Genomic DNA, 18,237 nt, shown 5'->3' on the forward strand with positions numbered 1-18,237 from the left:
CGTGCAAAACCGGAGAAATCAGCGGTTACTGACATAGAGCCGCACTGCTTTTTGCGGCTTCTCAAAAGGCTGGCGCAGAATATTATAACCTAAACGAGGAAAGAGCACGGACCCAGTTGAATCAAAGCGACATGTTACGTTTGGATTAAACAGGTCCAACCTGAAAGTCGGACCGGTTTTGTTGTCAGGTCGAGGTGCAGGTGGCTATCATCATCACATGCATATATTACGACTGGACGGAAAACAGCTCACCATGATTATCATAGTACTACTTCATGCTAATGCCAAGTCGTGCCACCAGCAATTCATCCATTTCCGACTGGCAAACATGCCAGTATTCACCCTCCTCCTATATCCCCGAAAAAGAAAAAGTCACATTTTTTTTGTTTATTTATATATATTAGCATGTGACAGTGCCCAATTCTGATAACGGTAAACTTGTTCTTCTTCTTTTGTCAACAGCGATTAAACTGTTGGTTGTCGCCATCTGTCGGCAAGAGGAGGGAATTGCACATTGAATTGATAAATCTTGAAAGTCACCCAAACATATCTAATTTGATATTTTTAGAATTACTCAAATAAAAAAAATGTTTTTTTTACATTTTTATTTAGATTGCTTTGCTTTAGATATTTATCAGTGGAATTCAGACACACACACCTTTGTTTTTGCTTTGATCTAATTTTCTTTCCCTGACATTGCCTAAAAAATAATATGTATAGGGTCTAAGTTATTCAGAATTTTCAAATGCAGCATTTATGATCACTGTTTTATCCTCCCACCGTCCAAAACATGCTTCATATGTTCATTGGTAACTCTAAATTGTCCCTAAGTGTGAATGTGAGGGTGTGTAGGTGTGTGATTGTGGCCCTGCGACAAACTGACGACTTGTCCAGAATGTCCCCTGCCTTCGCTCGTAAGTGGCCGGGATAGACTCCGGCAGCCCCTTGACCCCGAAAAGGACAAAACAGGTTAGAAGATGAATGAATGAATGAATGAAAGAATACATCTATTGGTTTATGTTGCATTATGATGTTAGCCGTTCTTGAGGAATGTGGATTAGCATGTCCGGGATCCCTAGAGAGTGGCATTTGAGGCTGACTTCAATGAACATGTTGGTGAGGGCAACAGGGGTGAGGAGGAAGGGATGGGTAAGTTTGGTGTTTAACACAAGAATAGACAGTGAGGCATTGACATGATACAAGACAGGAAGATGTACACCACAAGGTGGGGGTGGAGGTAGTAAAGGGTAAATGAAGACTTGTATGATGAGTTGGACTCAAATGGGGGAGAGATGGATCTGTACAAGTGAGACAGAAAACAGGGATGGAAGGGTGCAGGTTAGAATGATCAAAGACAGAGATGGAAATGTGTTCACAGGTTCCACAAGTGTGATGGAAAGATGGAAGGAGAACTTTGTAGAACTGATCAATGAGGGAAATGTTAGACAGCACAGACTAGCAGATGTGGCTGTTGCAAAGTAGTTGAGGAAACTACAGCAGACTAAAGCTGATGAGTCACAATGAAGTTATGGGTAGCGGGTGGTAGACTGAGGTCAGAAGGGAACATTTGTGAGCAACAGTATGGTTTCATTCCAAGGAAAAGTATCAAAAATGTAATATTTGCTTTGAGTACACTTCTGGAGAAATACAGAGGAAGTCAAAAGTTGCTGAATTGTGTCTTCATAGATTTTGAGACAGTCTATGACAAAAGACAGAGAGAGGTGTGGTTTGGTTGAGAAACTCTGGAGTAGCAGAAAAGAATGTTTGGGTTGTTCGGGACATGTGTGAGAACTGGAAGACAGTGGTGAGATGTGCTGTAGGTGTGACAGAGGAGTTAAAGGTGGAGGTAGGACTGCTCCATGGATCAGGTTTGAGCTTATTATTTGTTCTGTGGTGATGGACAGACTGACAGATTAGGTTAGACAGTAATCTCTGTGGATCATCATGTTTGCAGATGACACTGTGATCTGTAGTGAAAATAAAGAGTAGGTGGAGGAACATCTAAGTTTGCTCAGGAAAGGAGAAAAATGAAAGTCAGCTGTGTGTAAACAAGAGGAACCCAAGTGGAATGGTGAAGTTACAAGGAGAGGAGGTGAAGAAGGCCACATGTTTTTGCATAGTAACAAGGATTCATAAAATAAAGAATGAATCCATCAGAGGAATACGCATGTTGCATGTTTTGGACACTTTATCGCAGATTTCCAATATAGATATAGATTGACATTTAGTTGCACAACAAAAGAACAATTGCCAATATGTAGAGTCAGTTATGAAATAATGCATGTAAAAATAACTAAACCATAATGATAAACCAGAGCGTTGGGCTTCATGACAACTTATTTAACATTTTACACACAGACACCGTTCAGAACTATGGATATCCTTAATATACAGATTGAACTTAAAAAAGAATTTAATAACAGGTTTCACCCAGAGACTTTACATTTGTGAATAGGAAATTTGGCCAAAAAGAGCTAGAGATTTATTGAGAACAGACCAGAGTCTGCCCATCCATCCATTCATGATACTGACATTGCCATTTCATCCCTTTTGGTCACACCCAGTCCATTTGCATTATCTTAAAATGACATCCTTCCAGAACCACCTAAAAACGAACATCAGGAATTAAATCACAAATATTCTGCCAAAACACTTCAACTTGAGGACGGTACCAAAAAAAGATCAATAACTGTTTAACAAAAACGACAAAGTTTATGTTGAATTTGAAGTTATTTTGAATGAAAATTTTAGCTGGGCATGAATTTTGTTAACTGTCTTATAGGAAACTTATTTTATTGGTAATCAAAAGTGTGTAAGGGGTTTGGCAAACCTTCCGTGCAACGTCTTCCACAAATGTATTGAAAATAGTCATTTGCAGCTGCTCAACTACATAATTAAAACTTGTTTATTTTAAATGCACTTCTAAGTAAAACTACATTATCCATAATGAGCATGGTGAATGCACATGTGGACTCACTGAGGTGGTGCTAACCTGTTTTTTTTTTTTTTTTTTTTTGCTGCTTGGTTTAAATGTTATTTGTAACACGTGACCTAAATGTGTGGTTCATGTGTTCACCTGCAGGTGTTTCTCTTCATGCACGCAGACAAAACATCCCCTATGTGTTGTCATGTTTTGATGTATTTTTTATTATAAGTAGGTTGTTGTAGGATTTGTTGTTGGGTATATTACATTGGGTAAAATTACTTGGCAAAGTAAGTGATGGAACTTTTTTTTTATAGCGGAAGTATCATAGAGTTAAGAAGTGTCTTAAACTTTTTAAAGAAACTTGAAAAATACCAGATATTTTATCTAAAACATGCCAGAAAATGTTAAGCGTTATTGTTTTTATTATTATTATTAGTAGTAGTAGTAGTAGTAGTAGTAGTAGTAGGCATATTGCAATTTACTTTGGAGTAGAATCATGACCAACATTTCATTTAGTGTTAAAAGTTTAAATATGTTTGCAGGGCAAGATTCTTTTTTTAAGATGTTGGAAACAGTTCTCTGACAAACAAAGATCGTATAAATGAGTTTGGAAGTTTTGAATTAACCGGTTGACCTTTGAACAACAGAGATGGAAGCTGAACTTAAACATTATGAACCAGACCGGAGGACATTTGGATCAAAGTCTGAGGGATTGCTTTGATCACATTGTTATATACTTTTTTCCTATCATTTAATTTAAACTTACTAGAAAAAGTTTCAAATGAGATAACATTGTCATTTATAATGTGTAATCTATGGAGTCCTAAACTGTTCATAATTAAGGAATGAAAAAAAAATGACCTTGTGCAAATACATAATCAACCAATAAATCTCTCATAGTAATCAAGATTATTTTAAAAGTAAAAGTCTTTTTTGGGGGGGAAAAATCCTGTTTGTGTTAATAATGTGTGGATTATGCAGTCCAGTAGAGCAAAATTGTGTGTGTTTGCGTTGTGTGGCAACACACTTAATGAAGTTAGTGTAATACGAACGGAAGTTGGGACTGGACGCTGGACTGCAGATGCGCCTCACAGTCATTTCTCCTCCAGCCCACAGCCACACTCACTCACTTGACCGACACTTCTCTGAACACGCAGCGCGTGAACCTTAGCCGGCCAGCACGCGGACGCGGAGGGGAGGACGAGTTCTGTGCTGGTTCTGCAGAGCCACACCGGACCCCGCCTATAACCATCCTTCCAAAATAAAAGCTCGCAGCTGCTTTGTCAGGGCGTGGATGATGGGTCGGATCGGGAAATTTCTGCTTCTCTTGATGCTGAGTGTTTGCTCGAGCGCGGCCGAGCTGGCTGGCGATGACGCCTCCTGCGACGGGGCGTTTGATGTTTACTTTGTCTTGGACAGGTGAGTGAGTGCAGGTGGTGTTCATATTTGCAGAACAATTGTTACTTTTTGGTGATTGTAGGGACAGTTCCATAACTCCTGTCCATGTATGGCTGTGTTCAGTATTGAACAATTTAACCATCTGTGTCAGTCAGATTCAATAACGTTTTCTATTTAATATTTAGAAACATGTTTTATGATATGTGTCTTTATTTGTCCTCATTTTCCTTGAGGATTATCTGATGTTCATTTCCTCCACATTGCCTGTTTGTGCAGATCATCTAGTGTAAGAGAACACTGGAAGGACATCTATGAGTTTGTGAAGCAGCTCACCAACAGATTTGTCAGGTACGAACCAGAAGATGCTCTCTTTGTTTTTCCTCTTCTTTGCTGTCTTTCTGACCCTCTGCATTATCCCTAAAGGGAAAAAAGTGTTCTAATCTGCCTTTAAGACAAGCATTATTGTATTCATGTAGCTCAAATAGACAGACATGTTTTTTGGAATGCAATTTGTAAATTACAGCTATTATTAAATGCTACAGTGGAATAGCAGGATGTGTCTATTCCAGGCTGCAGACATCACATAAGGCCACCAACTGCTCCAAACCCCTCTGGGACGCGGTGCAGAGCGTGTGTGGGATATCTTCCGGCTTAACCGTGGTCTCTGAAATGTAAAAAGGCCAATCATGCTACCAGATGTTGTAGGTGGCACTGACCACAACAGATGTTGCTGGTTCTCCTATTGCAAGTAAAGCAATGAAGTGTTTTGCAGCTGCCGACTGCTGCACAGTCAAATATTGCATAAAGTAGAAAAAAAGTTTTCTTTTTATTGCCATTAATCTTTTAAAACTGTTCCCCGCTAATAAGCTGAACAGTCTTGGGCCATTTCAAAGAAAGTGCAACAGATGAACCGCAGCCTGCTAAAATTAAAAAAGACATGCACGCTGTTATTATTTAAAAAAGCAAAAATGAAATACTTAGTGTGGTTGTAACTTGCGTCGAATGGGAGATGCAATCAATGTATCGCATTTAGTTCCATTTTACGTGCCTGCAACAACCTATATTCAGTGCTCTGGGTTTTGCGAGCATTAGTTGCACTGCTCTCTAAAAGCAGTGTCGCTTTTACTTTTGAGTTCTGAAACTATAAACAGTTGGTTTTCTTTTTTAACCCAGTCTGGTGTAGATCTGATGTTCAGATTTTTCGTTTTTGCCCCGTGTTTCTTTTTAAAATCATTTATGGTTTCCCCTTGAATAGCTGTTAGACAAGCCCAAATAACTACACTTCCACCCCTGTGCTTTGCAGTGACATTGTGAATTTGTAAACCGACCTTGCCATAATGTTTACAGGACAACTTACTTTTTTGTCAATCTTGCAAACACATTTTCTTTTCAATTTCCCTGAGCATCACACACCCTGCTTTTTGGGGAAACTGGGAGCTGTTCATCATGTTCTTTGAAATATCTGCTAAATGAGTCTAAATTCTGTAACCATATTTTCACTAATCTTTCTAAAACGACAGTCTGCAAAGAATTTTTCTTTTTGCAGAAAAATTCATATAAATCTCAATGAAGGAGTGAAAGCGTCTGTTAGAGGTCTGAATTTCTTTTCTATCATACACCATAAAAAAGAACAGCAAGTTTTCCTTAAACTACTATCAGAACCAGGTTAAGACTGAATATTTTCATCAGTAGGACGCATAAACTTTTTTTTTCTATTTTAATTTCAAATCCAGTTTTGGAAGTGCTAACTAAACTTTTCTCCAAATTACAAAATCAATTACAGTATTAAAACATTTAACATCATTTTAATTGCCGTCTTATAAAATAACTTATAAAACAGGTAAAAGAAAACATTATTACCTGTAATCACATATTTGGTAGAACATCATTAAAGTAGAATTTGGGGGGGGGGGTTAGTCTGTAAAGGTGTCCATCAAATAATGTGTTTTTCTTATTTATAACATGCATCAAAAACTTGTGCAAATCAATATTTGGAGATTTACAAGATTGCTGTCGTTTCATATTTTTTATCCTCCTGACTATCATCGAAGCACATTTATCTTCTGTAGAGGACATTTTTAAACCTGACTGTCTCCTAACCACTGCAGAAAACTAGATGAAGTCTTTTGGTATCCACAGAGGACATTTGGGGCTTTTCAGTGATACCAGATGTGAAGGGGTGGGGCTCTTGGATTTGTAGTTTTAAAAAATTGTCTGGACAAAATGTGTTTTCTCTGGTTTTGAAGAGAATATAATAAAAACTATTTGAACTGTTGTGAAACAAAATTCTGTATTGTGACTCATCTCTTCTCATTTTTTGGCCTAAGAACAAAAAGTCTGGTACTATGAAAAGAAAAAAGTATAATTCCTGAAAATCTGTTTGTAAAACCCTAAAAACTACTTTAAGTGTAAATGAAAGAAAATAATTAAAGACATTTTGGAGAGTTTTGTTAACATACTGGTCTCTACAGACTCACAAAAATACATTTTATTTGTATATATTTTTTAGCAGAAGTTAAAAGTTCCTAATTTATCAAAGAGGAATAAAGCAGGGTCACTTTTTGGGTTGTATTGGGCCAAATGACAGTAAATAACTTTAAAGTGACGACCTATTTTCTTTACATGACTGTGTGCAGCACAAATAGTTCTGTTCATGGACGTTTACCATCTTTGGTTGTTTGTTTCAGTCCTCAGATGAGGGTCTCCTACATCGTCTTCTCAGCTCAGGCAGCTGTAATTCTTCCTCTAACTGGAGAGAGGTCTGCTTCACAAATTTCCTCCGGCTCTCTCCTGCTTAACCGTCATTCAAAAACAAATGAAAAGTTTCCAGTACCCTTTATTTGTGGCGAATTGGTTTCCACAGGTCCACAATAGATGCAGGTCTGAGCCAGCTGAGCCAAATCCATCCCGCTGGTGAAACGTTCATGCATGAAGGCCTAAAAGCAGTAAGAGCTTCCACCCTTTAAGCCTTTTTATGGAGAATTTTCTATCATGATCCAACCTGATCTTTTAAAAAGAGGGCAAAAATGGGAATCTTTTTCTCTTGTCAGGTGTCAGAGCAAATGAAAAATCAAGCTTCAGCATCAACGAGTATCGTTATAGTTCTGACTGATGGCGAGCTGGCTGTCTTCCTCCATTCAATGAGTGTGGTTGAGGTAAATCCTACATGAAGAATCACTGTAGTGCTGCATTACATGGATGAGCGCAAAGAGAAACACAAGTTTTGATCTTTTTTGAAAACTTTCAGTTGGAAGCCACTTTCTACATGACCAATAGTAAATTCTGCAGAGGCTCATCGGTTTATCAATCCTGTAAGCGCAGATCTGGTTATTCGTCGGGAGAATTTCACTGCTGTCGTTTTCGTTCCCAGGCGGACAAAATCCGACAGTTTGGAGCCAGAGTTTTCTGTGTTGGGGTCAAGGACTTTAATCACAATCAGGTAGGAAGATTCTTAACATTTATTTTCACGGCTCATTCATTTTTTCATTGTGAAAAAAACAAACAAACATGCTTTTCTGTTGCCTTTTAACAAAAACGTCAAATGCATCACATTGAACAGTAACTGACTTTATTTTTCCAAAGGAGTTTTTAAATTTATCTAAAAATAGTAGTATCCATTTTTTCCTTAGCTGCACAGAATAGCATGTGACACACGTTCTTTAACCAAAATATCATCAGAGAACTCTTCATTGTGAGAAATGCAAAGAAATACGTCCCAATCTTACAAAAGGCTACATTGATTCATCTTCTGTGACAAATGGTTCTTTACTGAGGCATTCATGCATCAATAAAAGTTCAACACAGAACATTGTTTCAAACATTTAAATAATAAAAGAATTTATGAAAGCGTACTGCATTCAATTAAAAAAAAAGGTTGACCTTCGTTCTCATTTTTTTCCGTGAGTTTCGTTCAAATATTTTCAAGAACTATAAAGGCAAAGAAGTCCAAACAGGCTGAGCCTTTACCTCATCTGCTCATGAAAACTATCAGATGACCTGCAGTCAAGTTAAAAAGCCACAAAGTGTCCATGTCATAGATATGTTCTGTGTTGGTTTTGTTTATGTGTTCTTCCTGCTTTATTCACAAACATTGCAGAGGAAAACGCTGGGGAAATATAAAATATGAATAGAACAGTATGAACTAGTTATTTTTGTTAAAGTCAAACCTGACGACAACGATGGGCACAAACCAGTACGTCTGTGGGAGACCACAAACGCTCACACTGTGGTCAACTTTGTGGCACGCAGTCTGTTTTCCAAGATACTTTTTAAAATGATCTTTGAAATCATTCTTTCGAGATAGTTTTTTTTCTAACTTTTCGATAGAATTTCTTTTGTTTTTTAAGATAATTTTTTTGTTTATGTTTTTTTCATTTTTGAAGATATTTGTTTTGTCTTGTATTTTGAGAAATGTATTTTTCAGGCTACAAAAAAAGGAGTCCTAAAGCGAGGAGATAGGGACGCATCTATACGCTGGTTCACTCTAAGAGAAAGTGTAATGATATTAGGGGTTTCTATGACAGCTCATGTTGTAGTTTTCATCAGTTCTTTACTTTTGTAGTTCCTAAAAAAAATAAGAAGAAAAAACAAAGAAAATTAAAAAAAAGTTTGAATTAAAAACAGGCATGTTTTTTTTTTTATAAATGTGAAAAAATTAGAACAAAGATCCAAAAAATTTGTTTTAATTGAATGCTTCCATAAAAATGCTGTAATGATTTAACAAAAGCGATATCCAGGTTTCCTGGTACATCCTTACTTTCCAGTTTTTTTCTTCAAAATTTTAAATTACCGTATATAATAAAAACTGTATGTAGAAGATTGGACGCCCATTCGATCCTGCAATTGACCAAAGTTGGCCTACTTCCTGCCCGGCTAAGGAAATACACAGGAAGTAATCACATCCCTCTCTAATGAAATGACACCAGACAAACTTCCTGGACTGCCATCATTACAGCAGAAGATGAAAGCTTTCTCCAGCTGCTTGTAGCTTCCATCAGACATAAACTAGACCTCCCTAAATGCTACTAAACATAGCCTGTAAATTCCTCATTTAAAACGAATCCTTACTTCCTAAGTTTTTAACAAATAAGTAACAAAAAAAGTTCATATTGTGTTTTTTTTGGGGTTGCAGCTTACTGAAATTGCAGATGGTGCAGAGCAGGTTTTTCCAGTCTTGTCTGGCTTTCATGCTCTCAAAGACGTTGTCAACAAGGTGAGATTGCCGATACATCAAAAAATGTCCATGCGTGCTGTGTGCATGATTCGCTAAGAGAATGGATCGAGCTGCACACTTCATTTGCTTGTGCCTCACAGGTCCTGGAGCAGTCATGCAGCAACAGTTTCGTCATCGAGCCGTCCAGCGTGTGTGTGAATGGTGAGTGTGGTGGTCTGTTACTGTAATTTAACCAAACAAAAGTTTGGTTCATGAAAGTTTCAGCCAAGCAAAAAACCCAACAGTACCTCAAGGTTTTAGGGCCACTGTAAAAGAAAATAAATAAGAATTAAAGCGCTTTACAACATTTTACAAATATAATATTGTAAATTTACTGTTGAGAAATTGTACATGAATGGATCAAAATACCACTTTAGGGTTGTTTTTTGTGAGGAATGAACATCCTAATACACTTAAAAGCTCAAAAGATTTTGATGATAAAGGCCTTTTATGAACGTTTATGTGCAATCACACGTTTACAGAGATTTTTAAGGTCTTTGAAGACACATAGAAATGGTAAAAGTTTTTGGATATAACTAATTTTTCTGACACTGTTATCAGCTCAAAATATTCGTTTTTCACAACCTGCAAAATATGAAATGACTTCTTGGCAGATCCTCTTTATTTCTTTTAGCCACATAAACCCGACTGCATGAATATTGTTCAGAATTATTCACGTTAGTATAGTAGTACACGACAGTATTAGTGCAAAGGCCTATTAAACATATCGTCTTTCTTTCTTTATATTCAATTTATTCTTTTTGCTCATTTCTCCCAGAATCCTTTGAGGTGGTGTTAAGGGGCACCGGCTTCAGCGGAGCCAAGAGGATCGACAACGTTCTTTGTTCACTTTCCATCGACAACGTGACTCACTGTAATGCCACACTGCACTTTGCTGCAATTTTTTTTGTTTTTGAACTAAAACTCAGAATCCACTTGTTTCTTTTTTCATGGATTAAATCTGTGAAGTGAAACTTTGGGAAAATCTCTGAGCTGGAGTGGAAACTAAGAGTCATGTCATGCAGAGACAAACAATGGCTGCTCTTTATCGGGCTCATCCTGTGAACAGAGGAGATATTATGGTGCTGTATGAAGCAAAGTGAGGGATTCTCTCCCATTAATTAGTGTCAGATCAATGAGTGGTGCTGTGCTGTGGTAAGTGTCAATAAGAGGACATGAACCGAAACCGCAGGACTTCATGGAAGCCTAAGGATGCTAGGATCTATGTTTTGACCCACTCCTTATATTTATGTAATAATAAAAATATCATTTCTTTTGTATTATTTGCATTTGACAAAACTGAATGCAGTTTTTCAGGGTCATATTTTTCATCATACTTTTTTTTCCTATCAGATGAGAAGCCCACAGTGGTTGGAGATGGTCATCTGCTGTGTGCAGCTCCTACTCTATATGAGATTGGACAGTAAGTGGACACACGGACACTCAAACTTTACCCAGAAGATGAAGCAGATGGAGGTTTGACTAACTCCTTAGTTCTGTTTTGTTCAACAATACATTTGAACCAATAATTATGAATTTAAAAAAATCAAGGGTTTCTTAACAGGCTTTTACCACAAATCAGCGTAATCTGAGATAAATAAAATCCCAAAGCATTTGATCTTGGTAATTTGTACATTATGTGGCCCTTGGTCAGTTTTCTCACCATTTTTAATCAGAAAAACCTTTTTACCACCAATAAAGAACAAGCATAATGTCAGCTGTCAAAGTATTTTAGCTTTCTGATCATCTTTTATAATATTCACTTAATCTGATTTGATTTCATTAACTGATGAAACTGGTTCTGTCTGTCTTTTTATTAATTTAAACCTCCTCCACATATTTTTTACCATTAAATGCTCTACATTTTAATGATCATGTGTTAGATTGGAGGATCTTCTGATGATGTCCTCTGTTTGTTCAGATCCCTTCAAGTGCTGGTTATCCTAAACAACAAAAAAGTCATCATCTCTGGTCCTGTACACATTCATGCTGTTAGTTGCGTAAGTATTGTTTTGGAGTAAGTACTCTAATACTTTAAATAGGAACTGGAAATACCAGACACCACAAAATCGTATGCTTTGAAGTTTTGATGAAATTCTGTTTTTATCAAATTTTTCATTATAAAGTAGTTGGTTTTTTTCCCCACAACTTTTTATTTAAGTAATTAGTCATGACAACACAGCAACTTCAATAATACCAGTTACATTTTCCTTATAAAAAGACAAAAAGGAAATGAAATAATTAAAAAACTAAACTGTATTGTATGACATTTCACTCAACACTAATATCTGCACTCAAACAAATAAAAATAATAATTACATAAAACAAAACTTGACAATGAACATTGCTTCTCTTACATGATACCATCACAGCTCTCCTTATCAAAAGCTTTTAAGCTGAGGTTGCAAAATTTCATGCAGTTGAGATCAAAAATCTGTTGAATCATCTGTTATGTCTAATTTTTGAATATAAATAATAAAGAGTCCCCAAATTTCCTCAAATAGGTGTTGTTTGCTTTTATGGATATACATTATTCTTTCCAAAGGAAGGTAATACAACATTTGTTTTAGCCACTGATTTATGCTAGGTCTGCTCATGTTTTTCCAAGCCTGTGCAATACACCTTTTAGCCGTTAAGAAACTGATATCAATAAATGTACTCTATGTATTACTAAAATTATGTTTCACTGGATATATAGTCACAAGAAATAGGGTAGGGCTCAATGTAAGTTGTTTTGAGATTATTTTTTCTATTGTAATTTTAACTTCTTCGAAAAAGATTTGTATTTGGTGACACTCCCACATGCAATGCTTCAATGTGCCTTTAAATCCACATTTAGCACGATCTGGTATGTTCTTATTATATTTATTTAGTTGCACTGGTGTCGTATATAAACGCATTAACCATTTAAATTGCAGTATTCTCAGTCGACTGTTAATGGACATAGAATGAATCTTACAACATGCCCTTGTCCAATCATTTTTATTAATATTGAGTGATAAGTCATCATTCCATGATTTTAATTTACCATTTGAATTCTCTGATGTATTAGATATCAATAAGTTATAGTGGTCCGAAATTATTCCTTTTCTTAATTTGTTTTTTATCATCCGGGTTTCCAGCTGTGAAAGAGGAATTTTGTTAAGACTCTTTTGGTTCGCATTCACAAAGCTTCTTAACTGAAGATATTTAAAGTAGTGTTTTTTATCCAGGTCGTACATAGATTTTAGCTCCTCAAAGGACATAAAGGTATCGGACTGTGAGGGGTACAAATCTGTAATTGTTCTGAGTCCTTTGGAGGCCCACGTTTTAAACGTTGTATCCAATCTTCCTGGTAAAAAAAACTGGTTACCCCAGATTGGTCTAAATTGTGATAAAGAATTTACTTCTTTTAAATAGTTTTTGACCTCATACCAGACCATTATCATGTGTTTCAAGAAAGGATTTTTGATTTGTCTTTGTAACTTTCTTATTTTATCAGAGTATAAGAATGACGGTAAAGGTATTTTTCAATTGTGGGATTCGATTTCTACCTTATGTGATTATTATGTGGATTATTATGAAGTAGTTGTTATTAAATTGTTCAACTTGTAATGTTGCAGGACTTGCAGGTGTTAAATATAATCTGTCGGATTCCAGATTATAATCATTCATCAACAGTGGTTATGCTAATACTGTAAATAACTCACCATTAATCAAATCATTTATTAAATCCATTCAAATTATTTGTATTCTTATTTGTATCTATTTTGGTAACATCTTCATAAATGTTTCGGAGTAATCCGCCATTTAAAGTTCCACTCCGATCATCTTTTGATCTAATTTCTAAATCTTCCCTTTTAATTATGATTATGCCGCTTTTGGCCAAATTCAAAAACGTGTCATTTTCTTGGACATATAGCAACAGGAACAAACAGTACAGACCAAACATTTGGACACACCTTCTCATTCAAAGAGTTTTCTTTATTTTCATGACTGTGAAAATTGTAGATTCACACTGAAGGCATCAAAACTTTGAATTAACATGTGGAATTATATACAAAACAAAAAAGTGTGAAACAACTGAAAATATGTCATATTCTAGGTTTTTCAAAGTAGCCACCTTTTGATTTGATTACTGCTTTGCACACTCTTGGCATTCTCTTGATGAGCTTCAAGAGGTAGTCACCTGAAATGTTTTTCACTTCACAGGTGTGCTCTGTCAGGTTTAATAAGTGGGATTTCTTGCCTTATAAATGGGGTTGAGACCATCAGTTGTGTTATGCAGAAGTCAGGTGGATGCACAGCTGATAGTCCTACTGAATAGACTGTTAGGATTTGTATTATGGCAAGAAAGAAGCAGCTAAGTACAGAAAAACGAGTGTCCATCATTACTTTAACAAATGAAGGTCAGTCAGTCCGAAAAATTGGGAAAACCTTGAAAGTGTCCCCAAGTGCAGTCATAAAAACCATCAAGCGCTACAAAGAAACTGGCTCACATGTGGACAGCCCCAGGAAAGGAAGACCAAGAGTCACCTCTGCTGCAGAGGATAAGTTCATCCAAGTCACCAGCCTCAGAAATCACAGGTTAACAGCAGCTCAGATTAGAGAGCAGGCCAATGGCACACAGAGTTCTAGCAGCAGACACATCTCTACAACTGTTAAAAGGAGACTGTGTGAATCAGGCCTTCAATATCTGCTTGGAAACCACTGCTAAAGAATGGAAACAAGCAGAAGAGACTAGTTTGGGCTAAAGAACACAAGGAATGGACATTAGACCAGTGGAAATCTGTGCTTTGGTCTGATAAATCCAAATTTAAGATTTTTGGTTCCAACCACCGTGTCTTTGCACGACGCAGAAAAGGTGAACCGATGGACTCTACATGACTGGTTCCCAGCGTGAAGCATGGAGGAGGAGATGTGATGGTGTGGGTGTGCTTTGCTGGTGACACTTTTGGGGATTTATTCAAAATTGAAGTCATACTGAACCAGCATGGCTACCACAGCATCTTGCAGCGGCCTGCTATTCAATCCGGTTTGCGCTTAGTTGGACCATCATTTATTTTTCAACAGGACAATGACCCCAAACACACCTCCAGGCTGTGTAAGGGCTATTTGACCAAGAAGGAGGGTGATGGGGTGCTGCACCAGATGACTTGGCCTCCACAGTCACGGACCTGAACCCAACGGAGATGGTTTGGGGTGAGCTGGACCGCAGATTGAAGGTAAAAGGGCCAACAAGTGCTAAGCATCTCTGGGAACTCCTTCAAGACTGTTGGAAGACCATTTCAGGTGACTACCTCTTAAAGCTCATCAAGAGAATGCCAAGAGTGTGCAAAGCAGTAATCAAATCAAAAGGTGGCTACTTTGAAGAACCTACAAGATGACATATTTTCAGTTGTTTCACACTTTTTTGTTATGTATATAATTCCACGTGTGTTAATTTATAGTTTTGATGCCTTCAGTGTGAATCTACAATTTTCATAGTCATGAAAATAAAGAAAACTCTTTGAATGAGAAAGTGTGTCCAAACTTTTGGTCTGTACTGTATAAGAAATTCACTTCTGAGTGTAGGTGAGTTTAGCCCTTGTGCTATCTTAGCTGACCCCAGCCTTGTATTGATGTGTTATTCCTACCATGACAAAGGTGGATAAAGGTGGAAAGATTTCATGTAATCAGTGGATACCAGTGTAGATCACAATCATTGAAGAAAAAAGGTCAGCGCACTAATGGGTCTAGATGACCCAACTCCCAATGTTAACGCGCCTAGGATAGCACAAGGGTTAATGGCATGGAGTAAGCCTGTTGTGACTTAACAACATCCCTTTGTTTACACTCTATTGCTATCTTACAGCCACTCAAAATCACAACCTAACATTAGCAACAAAAGTGGCAAGCATTGGAGCTATCCAGTCGTACAGTTATGATCCAGATGCCAGCTCAGGCGGGGAAAACAAATACGTTCATGGATCTATTTTTCTGCAAGTAGATCCATCAGAATGGAGCTTGATGGCCCCGCTGATTGTAACACCTAAGTGACTGCTGAAAGCTTTTTCACACAGCATTGGACGATTTAAATAAAGAGTTACTCAGAAATGCAATTTATACATGTCCTCCATCAGGAAAAATGCTACAAGAACATGTTAAAAATACCAAAAACACAATTTTCATGGAGTTAGTCTTCATTCAACTGGTGAGCTGCCATTGTTTTGGGAAATTGCTTTCCAGGCTGCAAATGATCAGTTTTTTTTGCCTTGGCTGTCGAGCTGTGACTCCTAACGGTCAGGTAGAGGTGCCCCTCAACACTTAGTGTGACACTTTCTGGAACTTTCTTGCCATAGCTGGGAGCCAAAACAGTAGGTTTGCTGGTTTTCCATAGCTTCATTTTCACTCTCTTCACAAAAACTGCAGCTTCAAAAATTGTTGCTGCTTCTCCTGTAGTTCTCACAATCTCCCCAAATCGTGCAATTTAAAAACAAAAAAAAATCTATGCACCTCTTTTGAGGTCACAAGCAAAAGTCAGTTTTGTGTTTAGGGCATCAGACTTCCAACTGTTAGTCTGCTTTGTTTTTCTTCGATGAAGTCTTATTATGAGGCCTGTTTTTGTGTAACTGGAGTAATTCCATTTGGAGTAGAATACCCGGATCTATATTCAGGCTGGTGATGGGTGATGTGCAGCTGCTGTGTTGCAGTCAGATGCGACCTGGGTCCTGTGGATGGTGTTGGCGCTGCTGCTGGTGATTGCGCTGGCTTTAATGTGGTGGTTCTGGCCCCTCTGCTGCACTGTGGTGAGTTTGCGTTTTCAAATCCTGCATGTTTAAGGCCACTGTTGTCTTCATTTTTTTTTTCAAATAATACTAAATGTGTTAATTTTGCTCCTAAGGCCATCCGGGATCCACCCCCCTCCCGCCCCCCTCTTCCGGCCGTGAGTATCTGAGCATTCATGACTTTCCAACCTGGCAGCAGAAGAGAGGCTGTCTAAATTTGGGCGCACACAGAGGGAGCGTTGGTGGAGCTGGGGAGGGAGACAGAAGCTGTTTAGTTCAATTTTGTTAGTCAAGCTTGACTCAGCAGATAAACATGTTGGAGGTCACGTGGTAAACTCATAAACGGCACTCCTGCGGTTTCCAATAGCCAAAATCTTGACCTCATTTGGACATTTTTACTTGTTTTTATTTGATTGTTTAAATGTCCACCTTAAAGAAAACTGAAGGTGAATATTCTTTAAGGAGCCAGAGGAGGACCTTCTACCCAAACACAAGTGGCCTGCTGTGGATGCATCATACTATGGAGGCAGAGGGGCTGGAGGAATCAAACCCATGAAGGTGAGGAAAGTGCAGACCTGCAGATTGCGTCCCTGGCAGGTCTCTGATGGTTTCTTCCTTGCAGGTGAACTGGGGGCAGAGAGGCTCCACCAAAGAGGGTTCTCGACTGGAGAAAGCCAAAAACGCTTCAATCACCATGCCGGAGGAGCCAGAGATTTCTCAGCTCCCTCCCAAAGAAACTCCGGCCCACGCTCCCCCACCCCAGCCAAAATGGTACACTCCAATCAAGGTGAGATACCTCCATTGTTGCTGCGGTTTGAGAAACTCAAAAGCTCCATGGTGATGGAGGGAGATGTGCTGTCTGAAAAGAACACTTGTTATTTTACATGAGCCTAACTTTAGACCCCGCCCCCTCTATAGGGGCGTGTTGATGCCCTGCTGGCTTTACTGAGGAGGCAGTACAACAGGGTGTCCATCATGAGGCCTTCACCTCGGGAAAAGGTACGAAAGCACTCAGTTTTTTCATCTAATGAGACAAAAATCTGATTTTTATCCATCTGATTTCTAAAAAGTCTAGAATGTGAATGCTTTTTGCTCCAGCAAAATAATAATTCTGTTAATAAACCAGGGGCCTGCAACCTAAAAACAAAAGATCTCTGTACAAAAGTACAGAGAAGGGCTGTATTTTTCTAAAGCAAGAGTGCAGCTCACTGGGGAAAAACTGGCCTGGAAAGCTCTTTTAGTGAAGGTTGCAGACGCCTGTAATTCAACTTTTTAGAGTGAATGCATGCATTTGATCTCAAGCTCAGCAGCTACATTTACCCAATTTGTCATGTAGTTTAGTAGAACCTACGGTAAATGGATTTTTGGTTTTTGCTCATTAGATATGGACTACACTTTCAAAAGCTGCTTATAAGAGTCTCAAACGTTATGAATTAAAGGTTTATGAATCATAGAAGCTCCTTTTCAAATCGGGGGGGGGGGGGGGGGGGGGGGGGGGTCAGTATGACCCGTGGAGCTCATTCTGACTGAAGTGTTTAGGTCTCCTCAGGCCTGTGCAGGAGTATGTGAATCCCTAGAGAAAAACACTTGCAAACTATCTCCTCGTTCTTTTTTTCCTGCAGGGCCGCTGTGTGAACTTCACCCGAGTTCGGACTCGCTAAGCTGCAAGATGAATCCACTTTTCCACTTATGGCTTTAGATCAGGGGTGTCAGAATCCAGGCCCTCGAGGCCCGGTGTGTCTTCTAACCAACCTGCCATGAAAGCTCCTTGTTGGCTAAACACACCTGATCCAGGTAATCAGCAGCAGATATGGTCAGAATTCTGGAAGGAGGCCTGAAGTTTGACACCTCTGATCAACCTGCGCTTTCTGAGTACATGAGAAATTCATGTTTTCTAAATAAACAGCTCCACTGATGGCGGTTTGAATCTGTGGCATTTAGTTCATCATCATCAT

General features: G+C 38.2%; 1 protein-coding gene across 2 annotated transcripts; it reads left to right on the top strand.

Annotated features, from left to right (window-relative positions):
* Nucleotides 1-88: 88 nt before the first annotated feature.
* On the top strand, nt 89-18,198 carry LOC101159119 (anthrax toxin receptor 2). Of its 2 annotated transcripts, none has more exons than XM_020707801.1 (17): nt 89-200; nt 4,601-4,672; nt 7,012-7,083; nt 7,188-7,269; nt 7,375-7,479; nt 7,695-7,763; nt 9,456-9,536; nt 9,638-9,698; nt 10,315-10,410; nt 10,890-10,959; nt 11,458-11,536; nt 16,208-16,303; nt 16,399-16,440; nt 16,745-16,840; nt 16,905-17,069; nt 17,201-17,281; nt 17,905-18,198. In XM_020707801.1, the coding sequence occupies exons 3-17, from the start codon at nt 7,019-7,021 to the stop codon at nt 17,941-17,943; spliced, it is 1,227 nt and encodes a 408-aa protein (XP_020563460.1). In that variant the 5' UTR covers nt 89-200; nt 4,601-4,672; nt 7,012-7,018; the 3' UTR covers nt 17,944-18,198. The 2 variants fall into 2 exon arrangements, with proteins under 2 accessions (XP_020563460.1, XP_004075042.2); XM_004074994.4 differs by lacking the exon at nt 89-200 and adding an exon at nt 3,177-4,345.
* Nucleotides 18,199-18,237: the final 39 nt, after the last annotated feature.

Source organism: Oryzias latipes, chromosome 12, assembly GCF_002234675.1.
Source record: "Oryzias latipes chromosome 12, ASM223467v1".
NCBI classification, from domain to species: Eukaryota; Metazoa; Chordata; class Actinopteri; order Beloniformes; family Adrianichthyidae; genus Oryzias; species Oryzias latipes.

What these genes read in the sequence shown, in the direction of transcription:
- LOC101159119 (XM_004074994.4), top strand. Translation starts at nt 4,221, where the DNA reads ATGATGGGTCGGATCGGGAAATTTCTGCTTCTCTTGATGCTGAGTGTT. An exon ending in TGCATGAAGGCCTAAAAGCA is followed by an intron (nt 7,270 to 7,374) that starts GTAAGAGCTTCC and finishes TTCTCTTGTCAG; the next exon opens with GTGTCAGAGCAAATGAAAAA. An exon ending in CATCGACAACGTGACTCACT is followed by an intron (nt 10,411 to 10,889) that starts GTAATGCCACAC and finishes TTTTCCTATCAG; the next exon opens with ATGAGAAGCCCACAGTGGTT.